Source organism: Alternaria dauci, chromosome 10, assembly GCF_042100115.1.
Source record: "Alternaria dauci strain A2016 chromosome 10, whole genome shotgun sequence".
NCBI classification, from domain to species: domain Eukaryota; kingdom Fungi; phylum Ascomycota; class Dothideomycetes; order Pleosporales; family Pleosporaceae; genus Alternaria; species Alternaria dauci.
In genome coordinates this window covers 1211152-1231183 of record NC_091281.1, presented here as the reverse complement: position 1 = coordinate 1231183, position 20032 = coordinate 1211152, and the positions used below count along the sequence as shown (strand labels likewise).

Genomic DNA, 20032 nt, shown 5'->3' with positions numbered 1-20032 from the left:
CGTAGAAAAGCCCAACCCAATAGTCCCAACCAACTATGCTCCGCTCCCTTGTGTAAAAGTGTGACGGTGTGAAGAAAGAAAAGTGACAAGAATGTCCTTGACTAAGCCAACTCATTTGAACATGGCCTCCCTTGTGCGTTGCGCCTCTATCGCCCTAGCTTTCAGGAACAGTGATATTGGGTTTGTCGACGAATCTGACCCAGATTCGGTAGCGTCAGGATCGAGATGCTCGAATATCTGCGGATACCTCTAGCCTGCAGCTGCTCCGACACCGTTGGTGTCCATTGGGCTGCCCCCACCAGCGTTGGATCCGTTTGTCGGCCGTCTGCGTGTCCGGATAGCTTTTTTCCTTCGGTCTGCTGGCGCACCTTTTCCGCCTTCTGCTACGTCGACCATGTTGAGGTCATCGTCGTCTGGCCGGTCTGCATCCTCATCATGTTCTTCCCAGTATCTTCTCGTCTCGTCGAGCTCGGTAACGTCGGTAGGCCTCATCCGCAACCACTTCATCCGGGGTCCTGATCGTGCGCGCTCGCTGACTCGGAAGCCGTAGATGCGTGGCTCGTAGATGCTGCCTGTGCCGAGACCAGGTGCAAGGTTGTGCGGTGCGACGCCGTTTATGGAAGTGACATTTGAAGGTGTAGTATTCCGCGACTTGCCGTCTGCGCTTTGCGATTGTAGTTGCTGTAGTGCATCGATAGTGTTTGACGTGTTGTTGCGCAGCCCACCACCAATGTCGAGATCCGTAAAGGTCATGAAGAAGAGCGAAGGAAAGGTTGTGCCGAAGAAGGCACCGTCGACGGTTTGGAAGCGCGAGTTGGGTGGGGTGTATACGTCCAGGCAGGAAGGACAGAATAGCTTGACGGTCTCGTGGCCAGGGCTGTCGTTGAGGCCGACGGGGAGGACCTTGCAGGAGTTGCAGTTTACGCGCGGGCAGGTGCCAAAGTGCTGGAGCTCGTACTTTTCAGCCATCTGCTGTATACCTGGCCTGGAGGTGATGTAGCGTTGATGTATGAGTCCGTAGAGGAGTTCGGCGGAGCTCTCTATCACGCTGAGATCGGACGCTATGCGGAGATGCCTGCGGTCGCCTGCCCTTCGGTAGCCCGGTGCTCTCTCGTCGCCCAGTATCTCATCCTCCTCATCCTCCTCATCCTCTTCGTCTTCTTCGTCGTCGTCGTCCTCGGGCTCCACGTCGAGTATCATCTCCAAAGCTTCCTTGTACATGGGCACCTGCGATTGCAGGCCCGTCAGGTTGAAATCATCCTCGATGAAGTCTTCCGACACCTCAGCAAAGTATTCGTGGCCTAAGAGACCGCAAAAGGACGCGATCCACGACTCGGTCACCTGCGAAGATGACGACATGCTGTCTTGGGTGCAGAGACGTTGAGACCGCTGTCGAGACGCGGCTCAGATTATGATGCGCAGCCGCAATGCGTGCGTGATGCCAGGGACGAGGAGGGGTTCGAAAATGCGAATGTGGGGGTGAACGTGTGCAGGCGTGACGGAAGCGAAAGGCGCCGGATCGTGCAAGATGGCTGCGGGTTAGGGTATATTCCTTTTGTGAAGCTGCACTTGCAGCCTTGTTATCGCATGTGTGTTGGCGTTGGGGTAGTGGACAGGGAAGGGCTCGGCGAAAGTCGTGATGCAGGTGAGAGCCGGTCGGGGAGGGGTCGAGCGAGCGCAGAGTCTGGCCAGAGGGCGATGGAGTGTCGTGTGCCGATTCTACCTGGCTATCAGCACGGCTAGTCTCGAAGCGTCGCAGAGGTATGTTGCAAGTTTGTGTTTTGCCAGGTGAAGATCGCAGGTTGCCCTGGCCGAGCTTAGCGATTGGCACGTGATCTAGCCAGGCCCTGCCAGCTTGGTAGGTACCATTACACTAGTCTCTGATTCCGATGCCATGTTGTTTCAGAATAAGAATAAGTATTACAATAACAATATACATGTCCAACATATACCAAAAGATGCGCCCTGGCTCAATAGCTGTACATCAAAACAAGTCCCTCAAAATCCTTGCCAGCTCGTCATTCTCATGTGAGAAACCATTTACAAACTCGCCGTTTGAGCTGGGAAGTTCGTTCGCTGTCCCTCCAAAGCCGTTGAGACTGAAGGTGCCTCCAGCAGCCTCGAATAACGTCGTCAAATCACTAGCCATTCCATGCGGTGTATCGAGATTAGACCCATTACGGCCATTTGAGAAGAGGGCTAGATCGTCCATCGAGTGACCAGCGAGACCTGCCATTGCAACGGCAGCCGATGAATGTGCATCATGGGTATCTTCGTTGCGTATGACGAGTCCAAGGCGGGGTCCGACCTCCTTGATCGTCTTGATCGTCCTCCATAGCCGTTTCGATACGTACGAGTTCGACGATAGGCCACGGACGAGCTCGAGAGCCATGTAGAACTCGTCTCGGGACTGTTGACTGAATTCGGCTGGCGCATGGGCAACAGCTAGGAATAGCACTGCCAGCGCCGATATAAGGAAGTAGTTGTACATAGTCTGCTGGCTTCTGTAGATGTCCGATGTCTGGTTGATATAAGTCAATATGCGAATCGTATCCTTGGCGACCTTGACTACGACGTGTGCAAATTCGAGATTCTCCATGATTGTCGTTGCGGTATGTAGTACTGGGCGGTAGATGAGTATTCGCATCTGGTTGGCTCGAAGGTAGAGCACGACCTGTAGACGGTGGAGGACTCGTGCAGGAGGTTCGACCTGTCTACCGCTGTCCGGGTGAACAAACTTCAGTGACTCGGGTATAGTACGGTGCCAGTTCAGAACCTGAAAGTCAAGGAAAGAGATGTCGTCCTTGTTGATTTTGTCCTGGTGTCCTACATCGGCGACAGATTTCCATACTTTCGAGCCAATGATAGAGTATGATATCATGGCGTTGAGGTACGGTGTAGACTCGTGTGTAGATATGTCCGGCTTCGGCACATTGGTGTCAATATCCGCATCTTGCAGCGCAAAAGGCATCCCCGTGCCAAAGCTCCACCGACGATCGAGCACATAGATTGTCCAGAAAGTCCGAATTGCTGCTGCTTGCTCCTCAGGATCGGGAAAGACAGCCGGATACGTATCGCGACGATGTAAGCCCAACTCTAGACAGTGTCGTGCAGCTAGGCCAATCACGCGCCAGGCCATGGCTTCGTCATCGCGCGTGAAGTGATACATGGCCTATGTTTGTGAGCGAAGTCCAGCCATATGAGAATCTACTACTTACTGTCAGCACCAACAGGCTGATTCCATGGAGACTGACAGGGTCGGTCAAGGCCTTGTCGACGATCTTGTGTACATTCTCGAAGAGTCTTTCGCCCAGAGGATCCTTTCCTCCGCCTTCAAGGACCAGCGTTATTGCGAGAACGAGCTTCAATACGCTAGTCTGTTCGTCCACCATTGCATCTGACCCAGGGTAAGAGGCTTGCATCAGACCCGACCTGGCCGCTGCTTCTACAAAGGTGAAGAGCATCTCGGCATAGCGTAACAATTTGTCCACTTCCAGAATAGGGTACATGGTGCCCATCTCCTCGTGCCAGACATGTACCAAGCGCATCGCCTCGTGCTTGGAGATGGCCCATATTGGGTCTTTATCTGTATGCAAGGGACATTTTGACACCATGGGGTGGGGTAATGGAGGGGATGCCCTGGGTGTTGCGTCGCGGGTCAAGAGGCCGTCGTCTTCGCCTTCCTCGCCCGCGTTTATGCCCATGGTCTTCAGGCTCGACCTAGCCACCCCGACATTGAACGCATTCGACGTCGGACCGTGGAAGCGAGGGTGTTTGCTGAAGGATTTGGATCGCGATCGGGCGGATTGGGGAGGCAACATGGGCGTCTGCTGGTAGTCGGGGTTGAACGGTGTGCCGATTGAGCCATTGCTCTGCACGTCGACCTGGGCCCGGAGCGCGCTGAGGTTCTGGAACAGGTCATCAAGCTGCTGCTGGAGAGAGGTTATGTGTGTTGACATTTGCTTGAACTCGTCGCTGTCCTTGAACGAGTTGCAGCAGTTGGGCGCGTAGGCGCACTCGAGGTTGAGGTTCCCGCAGCGTTGGCATGGTGTCTCGCCATTGCACTTGATCTTTCGTCTTTTGCATTCATTACACGCGATGCTTATGTATCTGTTGCCTAGCCCACCCACGCCTAATCAGCTTCTGGTCGCATGCCATGTCGTGTATCGAGTTTACTCACGCTTCGCGCGCTGTGTGGGCGCGCCATTCTCATTTTTCCGCTTCGAATTACTGCTCGAGTCGTTCGCCGGACTCATCGTATCGCTCGCAGCATTCCTGTCCGTTGGCGATGTCGCGCTCATGGTTAATTCCGCCTGCGCGCGAGTGTTCCGCGAAAGAAGTCACTGTGTGGAGCTGTCTGATGTCTCCGATGTCTGTGCTTTGCGGGGATGCCCGAAAGATCCGCTTAGCGCCAGGTCTGCTATGCGAAGTACGAGGGCACTCGTTTTGGCTAAACCTGTGTTTTCAGTTCTTCGCGGTCCTTCATTTTATTACCACGGTAATGCAGATAGCGTCAAACATGCTGAGGCAGCACGCTATCAAGGTGCAGTCAAAGAAACACAAAACACCTTTTGACTAATCGGCCTCACATGGGCAAAATGCCATCGCATCACCTTCACAAGTATGGTCCACAGACTTGGATATGTCCATTAAGCAGTACAAAACAACTTTCAATCATCATCTAACCCAAAATCATCCCCAATCAAGTCAGTCAGCTTAGCCAGGTGCTCAAATATCTCAACATCCTGCCTAGCTACCCTCGTCGCTCGGAGAAGCAATGGGTACAGCCGGTGCAGATGCTTTCGGTGCTTCGATTTGACTCCAGGGGCATTAGGTATTGCCTGTGGCTCGCCCTCCAATTGTTCCAGTTGTTTCAGTACGAAAATCAGCTCACGCCTTTGCGATTCCGGTGCAGGCATGCGGCCGCGAAGAGGCTGGTCTGCAATGTACGTCTTGAGCGGAAGTGCACATCTTAAAATGAGATATGGAGCCGCTGCTTGAGCTAGCTTTATGCTTTCTGGACTGCCATTGTGCAAAGCGACTAGGTTAAAGAGCTCAGAGAGACAGGCGTAGCTCATGTCTGGCCGCCACGTGTAATCCAGCTCCGCAGTCTGTCCAAGGCGTATTTTGAAGAGTTCTTCGAGCGGTGAAGTAGCCGTCTCGGGTAGTTCTCCAGGCAGAGGGCTGTGGGTCAATGATGTGGAGAAGAGATTGCGAGCGTAGGTACGTCGAAGACTATCTGGCAGCGAAGCGGAGCCGAGCGGTAGTGTGATGAGGTCGCGAAAGTGAGTGAAAGATTGTATATCGAACTGCTCGTCTTTCTCAAGAGATATCTGGCCACTGGGTAATGATTGCGCTCGTGTAATGCAGTACGCAATGTCGACGAGCGTGGTCCAGATATCTTTACTGGATGCAATGTGTGGCAACACCGACTCAAGCATTGTTATACATGTCGTAGTGGCCTTTTGCCATAGAGTTGGCGCTCTTCCCTCTCGCTGCCACACGTACTTTTCCTCTATCGGCCGTGCCAAGCTGGTAAGAGCAAATGACAGTGCATTGCTTGTATACATCTCTTTCACCTCAACATGTCTGATGACAATGTCTTGCAGTAGCGTCATTGATGCTTTTGAAAGTGCGACAAAGGTCGGCCCGCGCTTCTCCGGAAACTCGGCCAAAGAGGTATACGGCAGTGTAATAAACCGGCCCAGTAAACATATCAGATACGACGGAATGTCAGTACCCTCTGTCTTGACCATCGCCAAGCACTCCATGATCTGGCTCTGAAGTGTCGTCATAGTATCCAGATCCGAAGAGTAAGCGACTTCGTCTGAGTTGACAACGCAGGCTTCAAGACTCGTGAGCATAGAAGGCAAATCTTTAACAAGTAGTCGATCTGCGAGCCGATAGATTGCTTTGAAAGCCTCTGCGTATGCTACAAAAGCGTCTTGGTTGCCCTCTTCATGTATGCCTTGCCAAGCATCTGGAGTGGGAAAGTAACTTCTCCAAACCGCCGCAGTCTTGACAAGAGGAGCCGTGCCTAGTACATTGGCGGTTTTGACCTGAGATAGAACACCTGTCATTGTACCGAATACCGAAGCTCCTAGGGCATGTGAGCGGTAATCGAAGTAACGCTTCAGGAGTTCAAGTAGCTCTGACCATGCGTCGCCGAGCTGAGAACTGTCCAGCTTTTCCATGTAGAGTGTATTGAGAACAGTCACTGTTTGGAGAACGGCCTTCGTAGTCTCATCCCATTCTTTCAGGTGGTCTTTGCGTGGTCTTTGCTGTCGACTATCGTTTTGGACGTCCAGATTGGCCTCTACCATACCGAACAAGATAGTGCGAAGGCATAGTAACCACACTTCCGAAGAAAGTTGGTCCGAGCAGTTTTCAAAGATCCGTTGTATCGTTTGTATCGAAGAATGTCGCACCTCCATACGTTCATCTGTTGTGATGGATGAGAGATTGAGCAAAACTTGAAGCCATAAAGCTGCAGTATTTCCTTCCTGCGGGGGCGTATATACGGCTCGTTCGACTCGCTCCTTGTCACTGGCTTGCGAAACTACTTCCGCTAGTAAGGAGAGGTCTGTCCGTGACTGTAAGTAGTCGGACACGTTCCAAAAGAAGGTAATCGCCTGAAGCAGGTTAGGTGTGTATCATGGGCTCGAGACAAGGACTCACAGTGAGTGACATGTTCAGATCCTCTCGTTGTGAGCAGAATCTGCGCAGGAGTTCCAGAAGTGTTGAGAGACAAGCATCCGGAACAGCCGTCAAGAAATCCGAACAGACGAGGTTGGCTGTTGCAAATGCGGATCGAGCAAGAGGCCTTGAGATGACGTCCACAGTGGTGTTGGTACTTGTGCTGAGGTCTGAAGCATCCGCATCTTTTACAACACCCTGTTCTGATGGTGCTTTGTGAGTGAAGACACTCATCAAGCTTTCGATGACAGATGTCCAGCCAGCAACTAGTGACTCTCCACATTGCTCAATCACGTTTTTGAGGGCCTCGAGAGCTATTTGATGAACGCGTATATCTGTCTCGGTGATGTTGTCTTTACTGATACCATCGTAGTGGTGGAGGCCAGTGATTTGTTTTTGCAATGCAGCAAGTATGCGAGCTTGGATCTCTTCGCGCTGCTCATCAGACATGGAAAGCTCGGCGATCTCCTTCACTGTCCTAGCCAGAATATCGGCTGCCAGCAGCCTCGTAGATGTTGCGTTCCGACTGTGGGTAGAGTAACGCACAACTTCTCGAATCAGGATATCCCATCCACTCTCAGCGGGATCGTATTGCGACAATCTGCTTTCGTTCAACGAAGCCAGTTCCCCGATTTTGTTCAGAGCGAACGCCGAATCGCGAGAGTTTGCGTCCGTGTTAAGAGAGATTCCTGATACGCTACCAAGCCGCCGCTGATGCAGAACCTGGGGGCGGCTAGAAGTGGGCGTTCTTTGCCCGCTCTCTGAAGGCGATACGCTGTTTAGAAGTGAGCAAAGAGCTTGCAACACCTCAGAGAAGGACTCGTTGGGAAAGTCTACAGTACTCTCAAAGAGTCTGCGAGCGGCGCTCTGCACAGCCGAAGTTTCTGCTTCCATCTTTTCTGTATTGGTTTCCATGTCCATGCGACTTCCAGACACAGACGCACGACTACTAGTCTGACTGGACAAGGATAGTACTAGATCGGCTACTTGAAGCGTCTCAAAGACGATCGACCAGGCTGACTGCAGTGTCGGTCCCAAGGCGATTGCCAGATTGAGCAGAGCCCGCAGACACAACAGATTGCGGGGTCCCAATGTAGGTGCAGACACATCGTGTGAAGGGCGCCGGTTTTTATCAGTGGACATTGAGGAAGCTTGACTCACGAAGCTGTCTACGCTGAGCATCCCCCTTGCATTAGAGAAGATACCGGGCTTTTCACCCACAGGTGATGAAGTATTAGCTAACAGCAAGTTCGATGGGACTGCTGCCTTGCCCATGGTGGTGAGGAATGCATCTCGCGGTGTTGAGAGTCTAAGAAGACCGGCGACTTGAGTAAATTTCTGTATGGCTCGGACCAAAGCTCGATAATAGTCCGCGTCAAGCGTCGCATTGAGAAATGTTGAACAGGTCGCAAGTACAGCAGGCCAACATTCCGTGACCAAGTTCGTTGAGATTTGCACGTAGGGGTACGCTGGGTGATCAGTCAGGTCTAGAGGGTTGACTGGTATAGTCTTCTTGCGAAAAGAGTGAGTTCTCGAAAGCCTTCGGGTGTTTCGATCTGGAGATGCGTCTGTGTCATTCTCGTTCGTCTCTTCGGCCTTGATTTTCTTCCGATTTCGATTTTCATGATGCACGGTCAGAGGAAGAACAAACTTCGCTAGACTCTCGGAAATGTTGGTAATGCAAGTCAGCACTAGACTATAGATGTATGTTTCGGGTAATGCAGGCGGCTCGGTTTTGTCGAGATGTTCGATGCAAGGAGTTTTGAGAGAACTCCATTGCATGCTGATACCTGAAGGACGAACGTTGTTGCTGCTATCGCTCACGGAACCACCTATGACGCCGGCCAGCGCACCCGCTTCTGCGACAGCTTGGTCTGACACCGCGGTACTGTTGTCCTCAAAGCCAGCGGCAGTTGTCGATTGCTGGCCTAAGCCAATGATCGCTGGTTTCTCGGTCGCAAGACGAACGAAAGCAGCTAGATTGTCGCCGAATATGTTCTTCTTCCCGTTCTCCGCATCGAACAGCGCGTAGATTGCTAGAAGGAGCCTAGAATCAGCGTAAATACTGCGGAACACTTCGAGGCAAAGAGCCCTTTTCCATGCCTGAGAAGCCTCGGGATCCAGCATATGGTTCAGAAGACCAAGCGCAATCTCGCATTCGGAGGGAAGCGTGTCAAGATGATATCGGATGATGAGATGTAGTATCCGGATGATACGAACAGTTACTGCGAAGGACAGACGGTCAGATAGCGAGCGAATTATCAGCGGCATCAGCTGGGATCGCATGATGTAGATCTGCTCCAGATGGGTCGTCATGATCTTGTTGTGATTTGATAAGATTGCCTCAATCAGTTCCAGTGTTGAGGCTGGCGGCAGAGAAGCAAACCGCATGAAGATAGGTTTCTCTCCTACGACGAGCGCAATGAGATCGGTAAACATCTAGCTCGGTCAGCAAAGCTGTTAGCATGGGAGAAGTTTACAGACCTTGTATGCATCGTTCGCTGCTGGCCTGACGGATACTTGGCCATCATCGCCTTTCACCTCGGTCACTGTGGGAATCTCTAGGGCTTTCTCTTTGCACTTGGTCAGTCCACATCACGAATGTACTCTCGGTTCGGCAACAAATACCATCTTCCGATGCGACCCTGTCGAATACAACAATGACTAGTTGCTGCAATGTGGCTGCAGCCGTATTGCTGACAGCGAAGTTCTTCGCATTCTGAAGACTTGAACAGATTTGGAGGACAGCGGATAGTGACTCGCTCCGTATCTCCGCAGGGTAGTTCTGCACCAGTGAAGGCAAAGCCTGCAGTATCTTCAACTGTATATCATGACCTGGTAGTGTTAGCCATATCGAAAACGCTCTGTGCTTGGCCTTCTTTACTTGATGATACAGACGCTCGAAATGCCTCGAGTACTTCTGTCAGCCGTTCTCGTGGCAGCGACCGCGAAACACATAATCTCTGGAGACATGAGATTCCGGTAGATGCAAATTTGGCATTTTGAGTTCCACAGGCAATTAGAAAGGGCGAAATGAAATGAGGCCGCCGGGAGAGATCTTGACTACGGTCAACACATGTGAAGCGACGGACATGAGGCTAGCTCACCAGCCGAGAGTTGAGCCTCGGAAGTGTTGGAAAGAGACCTCAAGTCTTTCAGAGCTGTCTCTGCAGCATTTCGGAGTTCTGTGTTCTTGCGCTTTGCATCCTGTATGAGGTTGCCTAATTCAGCCGCCAAGATTTGAGCTGTCATTCTCTTGGTATAAGCCGGAGCATCTGGACGGCCAATGCAAGCAAAGGAGCGACTCGAGAAAGCGGTATAGTGTTGATGTTGTTGTTGTTTGGTCGAATTGCTAGAGGCAACGTATAGTTGTCGCGTCTAGAGGCGACAGGCCAAGCGATGCACGCGTGCCAGGTGAGACCCTGGCACCTCGTCATAACTATCGGCGCTAGTGGACCCGACGGGCATCTTTGGACAAACATCGAACGTTTTGACACGCATCAGCTCGCAATTGCGCTTGACGTGGATCGTACATAGAAACCGACTTGTGCACTTTCCAGATTCGTCCTCGGTCTTGTCCAAACCCTTGCACAGCCGCCAACAGTTCCCAGCATCGCGTAGCGGGGTCCAGCCCACTTGCTCAGGCGCGACTCCTCCGTTCATCCCTCCCACATACTACCGCTACCATGGGCGCCAAAGTTCCGCGCAACTTCCGCCTGCTGGAAGAGTTGGAGAAGGGCGAGAAGGGTCTCGGTGCCGGTATGGTAGACTTACAACATAGCTGTGGGTAGCAGGTTGCTGAGAGTTCACAGAGGCCTGTTCATATGGTCTTGACAACGGCGATGACCTCCTGATGTCCGACTGGAACGGCACTATACTTGGCCCACCACACGTATGCACTTCTGTCTGCAATCAAGATGCCGGATACTGACCACGTTCCAGAGCGTCCACGAGAACCGTATCTACAGCGTATCGATCCACTGCGGCCCAGACTACCCCGACACGCCTCCCGAGATCAAGTTCACGTCCAAGATCAACCTTCCCTGCGTCGACCCTCAGAATGGAAAGGTGCGATGACTACGAGGCGTGCTGCTGTGTGGGTACTAACGAGGCCAGGTCGATGCCTCAAAGCTGCCGTGTCTGGCTCAGTGGAAGCGGGACTTCACCATGGAGACGATATTGATAGAGCTTCGAAGGTTAGCATAACTGCAGATTGGTATCGTACAAGACTGACTGGGTTCCAGGTATATGGCGCTGCCGCAGAACAAGAAGCTTCCCCAGCCGCCCGAGGGAGCAACATTCTGAGAACATCGAGCACACGGCATGCAACAAGAAGGCAGTCTCAGGCAGAGATGAGATCACCACAGGATATGATTGTATGGCACGCAGGCAGCCACAGTGCATGGAACGGAGTTATGGTCTGCTAGCTTAGCCATTCAATCTGGGAAGACATCGGAATAATCAGCCACTTATTTCATCCCCGGTCTTACTTCTGCCCTAGGCTCTGTTGACAAACCAAGCGCAATGATTGCAGAAACTAAGTAATCTTTCAACCTGGGAAACATCCAGAAACTTTGCGCGCATAATCCCGCACTTGACTCCGAAGACGTGATGCGCACGTGACAATGACATTGCAGTCGAAATATTCCGCGCTGCAGTTCAAGCTCCTCCACACCACCGAGAGCCATCTCATGCATGCCCCGATTCCTGCAGCCTAAAAATTCGACACAGCATCGTGTAGCAGGTTAGACTCTCGAAACACTCAGACCTGCTTTAGTCCTAACATTGCCGTTAGCAATTGCTCTATATCGAGCTTTGCTGTCGCGATGTTCCTCCGCTCCCCTCCCGGATGACGAACGCGTCTCTTTGCGCAATGCTATCCGCAACAAATTCCGACGGAACAGAAAGATACAGAGTCCCTATCAGTTGGGTTTGAGCTTCAAAGCTGGCTATCAGGTACGTTGTTTGTCACGTTAATCATCAACGCGACTAACGGACAGTATGCAGACGCTTGACCATCTCGACGCCTCCGCTACTGGAGACGCAACCAGCACAAACACTCTGACGCGACTGATTACCCAACTACCCTGCGGTCTGACGCGAACCCCCACAACAAATCCACGGCGAGAGACACCGCCAAATCCCCTCAGAGAACGGCTCGCGCGCCTACCACCCGAGAAAGCTGTCCTCAATGTTCGACCGTATACACAAACTTCTGGACCCCGCCACGTTCCCGTACTCGCTTCTGCAAACGGCGTACCCTTCCTCCGTCTTACAAAGCCACAGCCTCCAGCACTGAGCCATATCCTCCACCAGAGGCTAGAGCACAAGACGGAGCTCTTCGACACCAAGATTCTTCTGGACAACTGGTGGCTGCCCATATGTCAGCAAGAGGAGAAGTGGGATGTGCTTGTAAACGAGCAACTGAAGAATCGCGAAGACACTGTGAAATGGACAGACGCGATTCGGCAATCGCAGAGGGAGAACCAGGAAGCATATGAAAAAGATTTGAGAAAGGACAGGGACCTTACAAGGAAGATGCAAAAGATTGTAGATATGGAGACTGAACTTGCGCTGAAGGAGGGGCAGACAATTGTGAGAGGAAGGAGGAAGCATCCTATACGAGTCATGAAGCCACAATCATGAGTACAAAGGGACAGTGTTGTGTTGCTGCATGCGCGTGGTGTAAGATATGCATGACTTTTGATCGCATACCCGTGATACTTGCAGCACACTGCTTCCACCAGCAAATTAAGCGAGATGGGTATATATCTGACCTGATATGCTAATGTCTTGTGTCATCACGAGGTCGCTTCGATCTTCAACTTCCCTACATCCACCTCGTCGACATCGTCCTCGTCCTCGTCCTCGTCATCCACCTTTCCAACCAAGCCCCGCTGCCATAACTCCTTGCCCGTCAGCTTTTTCTCTTCTTTGACAATCCTCTTCTTCTTATCCTCAAGCTCCTTCTCCTCTTCCTTGCGCTTCTTCTCCTCCTCCATCTCTTTCCTGAACTTCTCTCTCCACGCGAGGAACGTCTCTCGTGTGACGGCTTCACCTTGGAACTTCTTGTTCTCTTCTTCCTCGGCTTTGGCGGCGGCTATGTCGGCGAGGGCTTGTTTGGCATTTTGGCGCTCGGTTATGAGGAGCTCGGCGCTGTCTTTGAGCACGGTGACGAGGGTGAAGACCATGGCCATGCCGAGATTCTCTTCTATCGTTTCGGTGAGCGAGTCCAGCAGCCGTTGCTTGTCCTCTTGTATATCAAGGTAGGCGTGTTTTGGCGCGTTGGGCGGTTGTGTTATGTCGAGCCTGGGGGCTTCGTCAGGGTAGTTGGGCGGGTAGGCGACATTCAGGATGATGACGGCTGGCAGTCGTGAGCTTGTATTCGCCTGTAGAGATGGTGCAGTCGCATACGTTGCTCTTCTTCGCTCTCATCGTCTTCGTGGCGGCCATCGTCGAGCGTTATTGCGATTCGGAACTCGGTCTCGGAAACATCTGCGGATTGTCACTAGATGGTCCTAACATGTTGCGCAGAGTTGCGCGCTACCTGTAATCTCTTCGGGGAAAATGGACTCGAGCACCTCTCGCTCTTCTTTCTGGTCTTCGATACCCATTGTGTAAAGCTGAGTGTGGGAATTATGGGAGTGATAGCATCTGCAGTGACGCTGAGGCTGCTTTGGCGGGGCGCGCTTTCCCCACGTTAGCTCCGACCGACTGCCGATCTCTAGAAATAATTTTTGGTAACCAGGCTTTTGACGTCTACAGCCAACGACACACATAGCCTCAAATTATGGCGAAAACAAAACCGACCGATCGCAAGACGAAGAAGAGCGCAAAGAGTGGCGACTCGAAGAAGCCGAAAGCATCGCCAGAAGAACTTTTGATTCAAGCGGCTACACTCCTCCAGACGTCACAACCCGACGAAGCGCTGGTCGCCGCGCGAAGAGCCCTGAATTTACTCTCGCCCGGCGCATCGAAACCCTCCGCTGCAGCCTTGCCTGCACTGAACCTCCTCGGCGAGATCAACGTGGAATTGGGCGACCCAGATTCTGCGCGAGAAGCTTTTCAAGCGGCCATCGTAATCGACCCAGAAGGCGCAAATGACGGGGCCGAGAAGTTCTTATGGCTGGCACAATTGAACGAAGAGGGAGGCGCCGAGAGTGTGCGGTGGTTCGACAAGGGCATTGAAGTGCTGAAGAGAGAGATTAGTGAGTTGGAAGGGAAGCGAGTGAGGAACAATGAAATCGAAGAGTTGTTGGAGGAGAAGAGGCAAAAGATTGCGAATTCACTCTGTGGTATTGCTGAAGTCTACATGACGGATCTCTCGTGGGAAGAGGATGCTGAAGCGCGATGCAACGCTGCAGTCACCGAAGCGCTGCTTTTCGCACCCGAGAACCCAGAACCATTACAGACGCTCGCATCGATACGCATCTCGCAACTGAAGCCGGACGAAGCGAAATCCGCGCTGACACGGAGTATGGACCTTTGGAAAGACCTCGATCCAGACGACCCAAAGGTTCCAGACTACTCGACTAGGATCAGTCTGTCGCGCCTGCTTATGGAAGCTGAAATGGAAGACGAAGCTATCGAAGTGTTGGAGCGGTTAGTGGGCGAGAACGATGGCAGTGTTGAGGCATGGTATCTGGGCGGATGGTGTCTTCACCTGCTGGCCGGGAAGCAAAAGACCAAGGGAGAGGACAAGGTCGCAACGTCTCTACTACGTGCCAGTCGCGACTGGCTGGAGAATTGCCTAAAACTCTACACTATGCTGGAGTACGAGGACGAGCGACTGAAGGAACACGCCGATGAGCTATTGAAGGAGCTCAACGGCGTACTTGGTCCCTCTACTGGCGAGGAAGACGAAGAGTGGGAAGAGGACGCCGAGGAGGGCGACGATGACGCTGACGATGATGAGACAATGGAAGGCACGTGATGGCGAGTATATGTGATGGTGATGGAGTCCGATGGTGACGGCTGTTCGACTAAACCGCGATGGGCAGACCCCTGGGTCAGCAGCAAGTTGAAAAGCGGCTCCGATGGCAATGAGATCGAGATCGGGGAAATTGGGCAGTAAGCTTGAACTTTGACAACTGGAGTAGCACAGGCGAAATCTGTCTGGGACATTTCAGTGGGGCACAGGCTGGTCTGGCAGCTAGCTCTTGAACGTCTTGACATGTACTGTAGATTTTCTTGATACCCAGCGTGCGCAGAGGGATAGCAAGAAGCGCTACTTGAGGCTGTGGACACGATCCAACCCCAATCAGTTGGCACAGCGTGGGACAGTCCCTGCATGTAGGATGCCGCCGCGAACCCACGATGGGCACAAGGATGCTGTCAGTTTTGCCGTGACAGCTCCTGAATAGACGAAGCCACACGCCAATCATTCCCCACTCTGCATGCTACCGCGTTCGCGTTCGTGTCCCGCCTGGGGATGCTGAACAGAGGGGGGGAGGGGAGGCGTCGACTTGATCAGGATGTGTGTATAGGACGAGATGACTTTGCCCGTGCCTGCAAGCCCGCATGTGGACGGTCTGCGCCTGTCGCTTGCAGGGAAGCAAGCCCATTGGCGAGGGGGGGGGAAAGCTGAGGGTGTAACACCAAGATGCGGCCGATGCCATGAGACAGGCCCGTTCTTGGCAGCGAACTCGACGTCGCCGGCGCCCCAACGCCACGAATGATCAATCATGCACATCGAGACCGAGACGGCCCTTGGAACTTGCCGCCAAAGTCAGAGTGACGCTGCGCCATCGCCATCGCCATCGCCATCGCCGGCCGACGTCGTGCCTCTAGAGCCAAAACCAAGTCGCGCCGTCCGGCCCTCTCTCGCGCCTGCTCCGACAGATGAACGAGCCGCCCCACACTCGTACACAGCGCATCCGACGAAGAGTGCGTCGCAAATCCTCGGCCGCAGCTGAGGCGCCATCCAATTCCAGCCCGGGCATGCCCTTGGAGAAGAGGCACCGCAACCGCGAATGATCTGGTATCTTCTCTATCCGCTGCGTGGGTGAGTAGCTGCCCCGCAACGAGCACGCGTCCGACGCGGGTGCCCATGGATGCTAAACGGCCTTGTCTAGTACCACTGAACCACCACGGCTATCCAATTCGCACCCCATACGACGGGCGTTCCAGGCCCACGGCACGGCCACGGCACAGCATTGGCTGCTCTCCATTGTCGTGACCATTACCATCTCCGTCCTCCTCTGCTACCAGGCCGTCTTCCAGGCCGACAGCTCTGCCGCCGCCGCTCTTCGCAACCTCCCCAAGCATGTCTGGACATCGACCACCGAGGTCGAGGGCGAGCGGCCTACCGACGTCGTTGTGCGTCAGGTCTGGGTCCACGGCGACTACATGAACGCAATTGCCCTGCCTGTGCTGCGTGAAGCCATGCATGTCCAGGAAGTCCTCATCAACGGCGGCTTTGATACGAGAGAAAGCGCTGCATACGACGACCAGCACATGCTTGCCCGCCACAGTTCGGGTTGTGTCGTGGCAGCACCGGGAGAGAAGTGGGGTTGGCACTCGCCGCTGCTGTGCTGGGACTGCTCTCTGAGCGCGCTGGACAAGGACACCGACCTCCTCGGAACCATCAATGCCCATACACGAACACGCTCAGCACTCAATGTCACGCTGCGGCCGAGCACCGTTTTCGCCGGCAAGTCCTTCTCCAACACCAAGCTTCGCGCCGCGGATGCACTGGTCATCACGCTGTTTGACCAGACCAATTCGAGCCTGGGAGAGACGTGGGACGCAAGGTCGCGCCTCCTAGCGGAGAAGCTACCTCCAGACTGGACCATTTTCCCACCCGATGGCCAGGTAGGGCGAAGCCGACTCTATGAATTCCGTTTCAAGCCAATGACCCTGAACGACGACCTGTTCCTCGCGGCATCCTACATGGTGACCGCTGCCTATGTCATATGGAGGATGATGCAGTTGCGAGCCGTCAAAAGCTGGTTCGGCCTGCTTGTAACGATATGTGCCAAGGTAGGCTCAGCCCCATACGGCGCTGATGCGACTGCTGACCACCGACTAGATGACTATATGTGTGATTGCCAGTTTTACTCTCTGTACCTATCTTGGAATCGATTTAGCGCGGATACCCCGACCATGGTTTCCTGGAGTTGTTTTTTGTTTTGGATTAGGGAATATGTGCGTACGGTTGCTGCCTCATGTTGATTCTGGCTAACCATACTAGATTTCGTCTGATTAATGTCGTCCTAGAGACACCCCCGGAGATGCCTCCCCAGCAGCGCATCGGAAATGCGCTGGGAGAAGTCGGTCACTTGTCCCTTGCCATCGCCTTTCAGAATCTCGCCCTGTTGTACGTTTGTTCCCGGCTCGTTTCACCTTGGGTAGCCGATTTTTGCGTCTTCGCTGCCGTTACACTCGTGTTCGATCTCGTTTTCCATTTGACTTTCTTTGTCGCGGTCCTGAGTGTGGACGTGCAAAGAATGGAGCTTTCAGACTCGCTGGAGCGCGAAGACCTCAACCAGAGTAATAAGAAAAACCGGGCGGAACGGCAATCCTGGCTTGGGGCATTGCTAGAGGGCACTTTGCCACTCAGCACGAGATTTGCCGGAACCGTGGCCATCTGTTCCATCATTCTCGCCATCAATTGGCACTTTTTTGACAACGATGGCAAGCAGCTGTCTCTTGAGACACTTCGTCAGAACTTCACGTCCAGGAAACACAAACGCGCCACTGATACATGGAGTCCACCACCAATCAATCAGGCTAGGACCCCCGCTGATTGGCTTAGAATTCAGGATCACAACACTGCCCGGGAACTCTTTGGTTTCATCAAGCCCCATGCTCCGAGTTTCGTAGCTCGCATCTATGACCCCATCCTGGTTGTTGCAAAAGGCGCGTATGGACGCGATCGACCCCAACCGCCGTTGTCTTTTATGGATGGGCTTCGACGCTTTGCGCGTGCACATGCGTTTCCAGTAGCCTTGATTGTCGTTACACTGATCGCCGCTGTAACACTGTTTATGAACTACCTTCTCTGGAGTGGACTTCCAAAGACTGCTGAAGAGAGCGAAGATGACGAAGAAGTCACACTGTCAATCAAGACGTTGCCAACGCCGCAAAATTTGGACGTCATGCACTTGACTTCCTGCTCAAGAGGTCATCTTGCTAGTATATCTCTTGACAGGAGTACTGCGTTATGGCTACACGGTCGCGGAGGATACCTGCACACTACACTGCAAACAGCATCGATGAAACCAAAGCTTTGGCCCATCTATGCTACCGCCATGGACGACGGTGGCAACATGCTTGCACTCTGTGCAGAGAGCGGCCAAATTGGCTTATGGGACATCCCAGCATCACGTTTCCTCATGTTCCCGAAAATCGACATCCGCGGACAGGCACCTATTTTGTTTACCTTTGTCTACCTCAAAACACGCTTGGATGTTGAAAAGCTCTACCTCATCGTTATCAGTCGGGACGGGCATCTGACGAAGCTCGAAGCACGTACAGGCATCCACTACACTAGACGTGTGTCATCTAGTCCCATCGCCTGCACCGCAACATACACCTCAATTCATGGCGACACAAGCATTGTCTTCGTGACCAAACCCGGCGAAGTACACATCTTACCGCTGACAGAGGACAATAACACAATGTCTGAAGTAGTCGCTGGACTTGACCCAGGGCCGCCTCCAGGCAGCAATCCCGCAAAGATTCGATGTATAGAGGCCGTTCCCAGCCTAGGTCTTATTTTCGCACTACGTGACGAGGAGGCCGAAATCTTCGACTTCACTAGTCGAGCTCTTGTGCACGCCTTCCAGATCGGCCACATCAAGCCGCATTCATTCAGAGTTCTGTATCCTATGCGACGGACATGTCAATGTGGAGCTCCAACGGTGAACTCGCTGGCTGTGGCATATACAGAATTAGACAGTGGCCACATGATCATGCAGAATTTCACTCTTGACGACAGTACATCGTCACAGATATGTCTCGGAAAGCCGTTGGACAGGGAGAAGCACAGATGTCGGGGGCTTGATCAAGCAAAAGAGGCAGTACATTACGTTGAGCCTGCCGGAGTGTGGGAGTCGACGGATGCACTCAGTGTCATGGGGATCAGGAAATGTGCGCAGTCAGCCACACCATCGTCAACGGCTTCAGGCGCTGACGATGGTAATCAAGCTGTCGATGCATGTGCGCTTGCGTCGGCACTCAAGCAGCGAGCTCAGATCCAAGGCAACTTGAACCCCTTCAAAGCTCTCAAGACGTCGTTCGCCCAGGGCAATCGGAGGACTTATGCTCTTGGCGACAGTGATATGTGGGAGGCATGGACACTATCCAGTACAGGAGAGTTTCGCTGTAGGCCACTTGTTCCTGATAACCTCGACGGCTCAACAGAGGGCTCGTACGAAGACGAGCTTTTCGTGGCAGCTCCTGGCCCGATGACCAGGCTCGGCAAGCGCAGCGTTGCGGTAGGGTTTGGCAATACTGTCAAGGTCATCACTCTGGGCAAGGAATCATTCGATGGCTTGACCAATCTGCAGAGCAGCGCTATGGACATTGGCCTGGGATCATACAAGTGGAGAGCTCGCAAGGGCACTGGCAGGAAGGTGCAATGAGGGTCTGTGTATGTTGGGCGCAACGGTATGGGCGGAATGAGTGCGATCTAGGTTGAAGTTCAACTTTGGTGTTTTGAGTACGGATATACCCTATGCGCAGCAAGCGCGGCGTTTTCAGTGAGGTGGTTTTGGCCTCGGCCTTTAGCAGGGAGAGTTAGCAATGAATAAGATGACAGCTTGTAGCGACTGGCGCATTGCACTCGAACGTCATGGACTGCCAACATGTATACAAGCATGTGCTATCCCTCCATCAAGCAGGTGGTTTGCCGACACCCAATCGGCGGTACAAAGCGCACCCACAGGTGGCATAGTGACACTGTAAGCCCCGCAGCAGACGTCGTTATGCATAGGCAGCCACAAGTTGCGCGTAACAAGCCGGGTATCCGCGTCAGGGACAAAACAAGGCTATCGGGTGTAACGTAGACAAGCTGGATCAAGATGGGTGTGGAATGCAGCATCCGAGTGCATTGATGGCCACGCACGAGGGCGGGGGACGTCATGTGGCTGAGGCAGTTGCACAAGGAAAGGGTCTGTGGCGCTTTGCGGGGCTAGGACAGGGGAAAAGAGCGCTTGAGAGGGCTCGAGAAAAGGGCCCACGCGACCCCCGTGGGTGTCGATCGAATCGGCACATGCTCTGCCTGCACTCTTCCTTCATACAAGACACCTTGACCGCCCCGACAAGCCGGATCATCTCCTTTTTGCTTTTTCTTTCCTGAGCGCAAGCATTGCTATCCTCAATTGGTACGTCA

At 53.2% G+C, this 20032-nt stretch overlaps 8 protein-coding genes across 8 annotated transcripts; 4 read left to right on the top strand and 4 right to left on the bottom strand.

Annotated features, from left to right (window-relative positions):
• Nucleotides 1-249: 249 nt before the first annotated feature.
• Nucleotides 250-1359, bottom strand: ACET3X_009819 (uncharacterized protein; the record flags this gene model as incomplete). Its single annotated transcript, XM_069455977.1, has 1 exon — nucleotides 250-1359. One exon carries the CDS (start codon nucleotides 1357-1359, stop codon nucleotides 250-252), a length of 1110 nt encoding a protein of 369 aa, XP_069302652.1.
• Nucleotides 1360-1948: 589 nt separating this feature from the next.
• On the bottom strand, nucleotides 1949-4342 carry ACET3X_009818 (uncharacterized protein). The gene is made up of 3 exons (XM_069455975.1): nucleotides 4181-4342; nucleotides 3219-4117; nucleotides 1949-3172 (listed from the first exon to the last, which is right to left on the bottom strand). The coding sequence occupies exons 1-3, from the start codon at nucleotides 4299-4301 to the stop codon at nucleotides 1985-1987; spliced, it is 2208 nt and encodes a 735-aa protein (XP_069302651.1). The 5' UTR covers nucleotides 4302-4342; the 3' UTR covers nucleotides 1949-1984.
• Nucleotides 4343-4670: 328 nt separating this feature from the next.
• On the bottom strand, nucleotides 4671-9948 carry ACET3X_009817 (uncharacterized protein; the record flags this gene model as incomplete). The annotated part of the gene is made up of 5 exons (XM_069455974.1): nucleotides 4671-6632; nucleotides 6679-9135; nucleotides 9181-9269; nucleotides 9325-9531; nucleotides 9804-9948. 5 exons carry the CDS (start codon nucleotides 9946-9948, stop codon nucleotides 4671-4673), a joined length of 4860 nt encoding a protein of 1619 aa, XP_069302650.1.
• Nucleotides 9949-10184: 236 nt separating this feature from the next.
• ACET3X_009816 (uncharacterized protein) lies at nucleotides 10185-11225 on the top strand. The gene is made up of 5 exons (XM_069455973.1): nucleotides 10185-10455; nucleotides 10509-10588; nucleotides 10639-10764; nucleotides 10813-10892; nucleotides 10941-11225. Exons 1-5 carry the CDS (start codon nucleotides 10383-10385, stop codon nucleotides 10999-11001), a joined length of 420 nt encoding a protein of 139 aa, XP_069302649.1. The 5' UTR covers nucleotides 10185-10382; the 3' UTR covers nucleotides 11002-11225.
• A 154-nt stretch (nucleotides 11226-11379) lies between these two features.
• ACET3X_009815 (uncharacterized protein) lies at nucleotides 11380-12342 on the top strand (the record flags this gene model as incomplete). Its single annotated transcript, XM_069455972.1, has 3 exons — nucleotides 11380-11440; nucleotides 11492-11652; nucleotides 11704-12342. The coding sequence occupies exons 1-3, from the start codon at nucleotides 11392-11394 to the stop codon at nucleotides 12340-12342; spliced, it is 849 nt and encodes a 282-aa protein (XP_069302648.1). The 5' UTR covers nucleotides 11380-11391.
• Nucleotides 12343-12426: 84 nt separating this feature from the next.
• Nucleotides 12427-13322, bottom strand: ACET3X_009814 (uncharacterized protein). Its single transcript, XM_069455971.1, has 3 exons — nucleotides 13244-13322; nucleotides 13111-13191; nucleotides 12427-13060 (listed from the first exon to the last, which is right to left on the bottom strand). The coding sequence occupies exons 1-3, from the start codon at nucleotides 13308-13310 to the stop codon at nucleotides 12498-12500; spliced, it is 711 nt and encodes a 236-aa protein (XP_069302647.1). The 5' UTR covers nucleotides 13311-13322; the 3' UTR covers nucleotides 12427-12497.
• A 164-nt stretch (nucleotides 13323-13486) lies between these two features.
• ACET3X_009813 (uncharacterized protein) lies at nucleotides 13487-14629 on the top strand (the record flags this gene model as incomplete). The annotated part of the gene is made up of 1 exon (XM_069455970.1): nucleotides 13487-14629. The coding sequence occupies one exon, from the start codon at nucleotides 13487-13489 to the stop codon at nucleotides 14627-14629; it is 1143 nt and encodes a 380-aa protein (XP_069302646.1).
• Nucleotides 14630-15340: 711 nt separating this feature from the next.
• ACET3X_009812 (uncharacterized protein) lies at nucleotides 15341-19457 on the top strand. Its single transcript, XM_069455969.1, has 4 exons — nucleotides 15341-15700; nucleotides 15771-16677; nucleotides 16727-16842; nucleotides 16889-19457. The coding sequence occupies exons 1-4, from the start codon at nucleotides 15669-15671 to the stop codon at nucleotides 19281-19283; spliced, it is 3450 nt and encodes a 1149-aa protein (XP_069302645.1). The 5' UTR covers nucleotides 15341-15668; the 3' UTR covers nucleotides 19284-19457.
• Nucleotides 19458-20032: the final 575 nt, after the last annotated feature.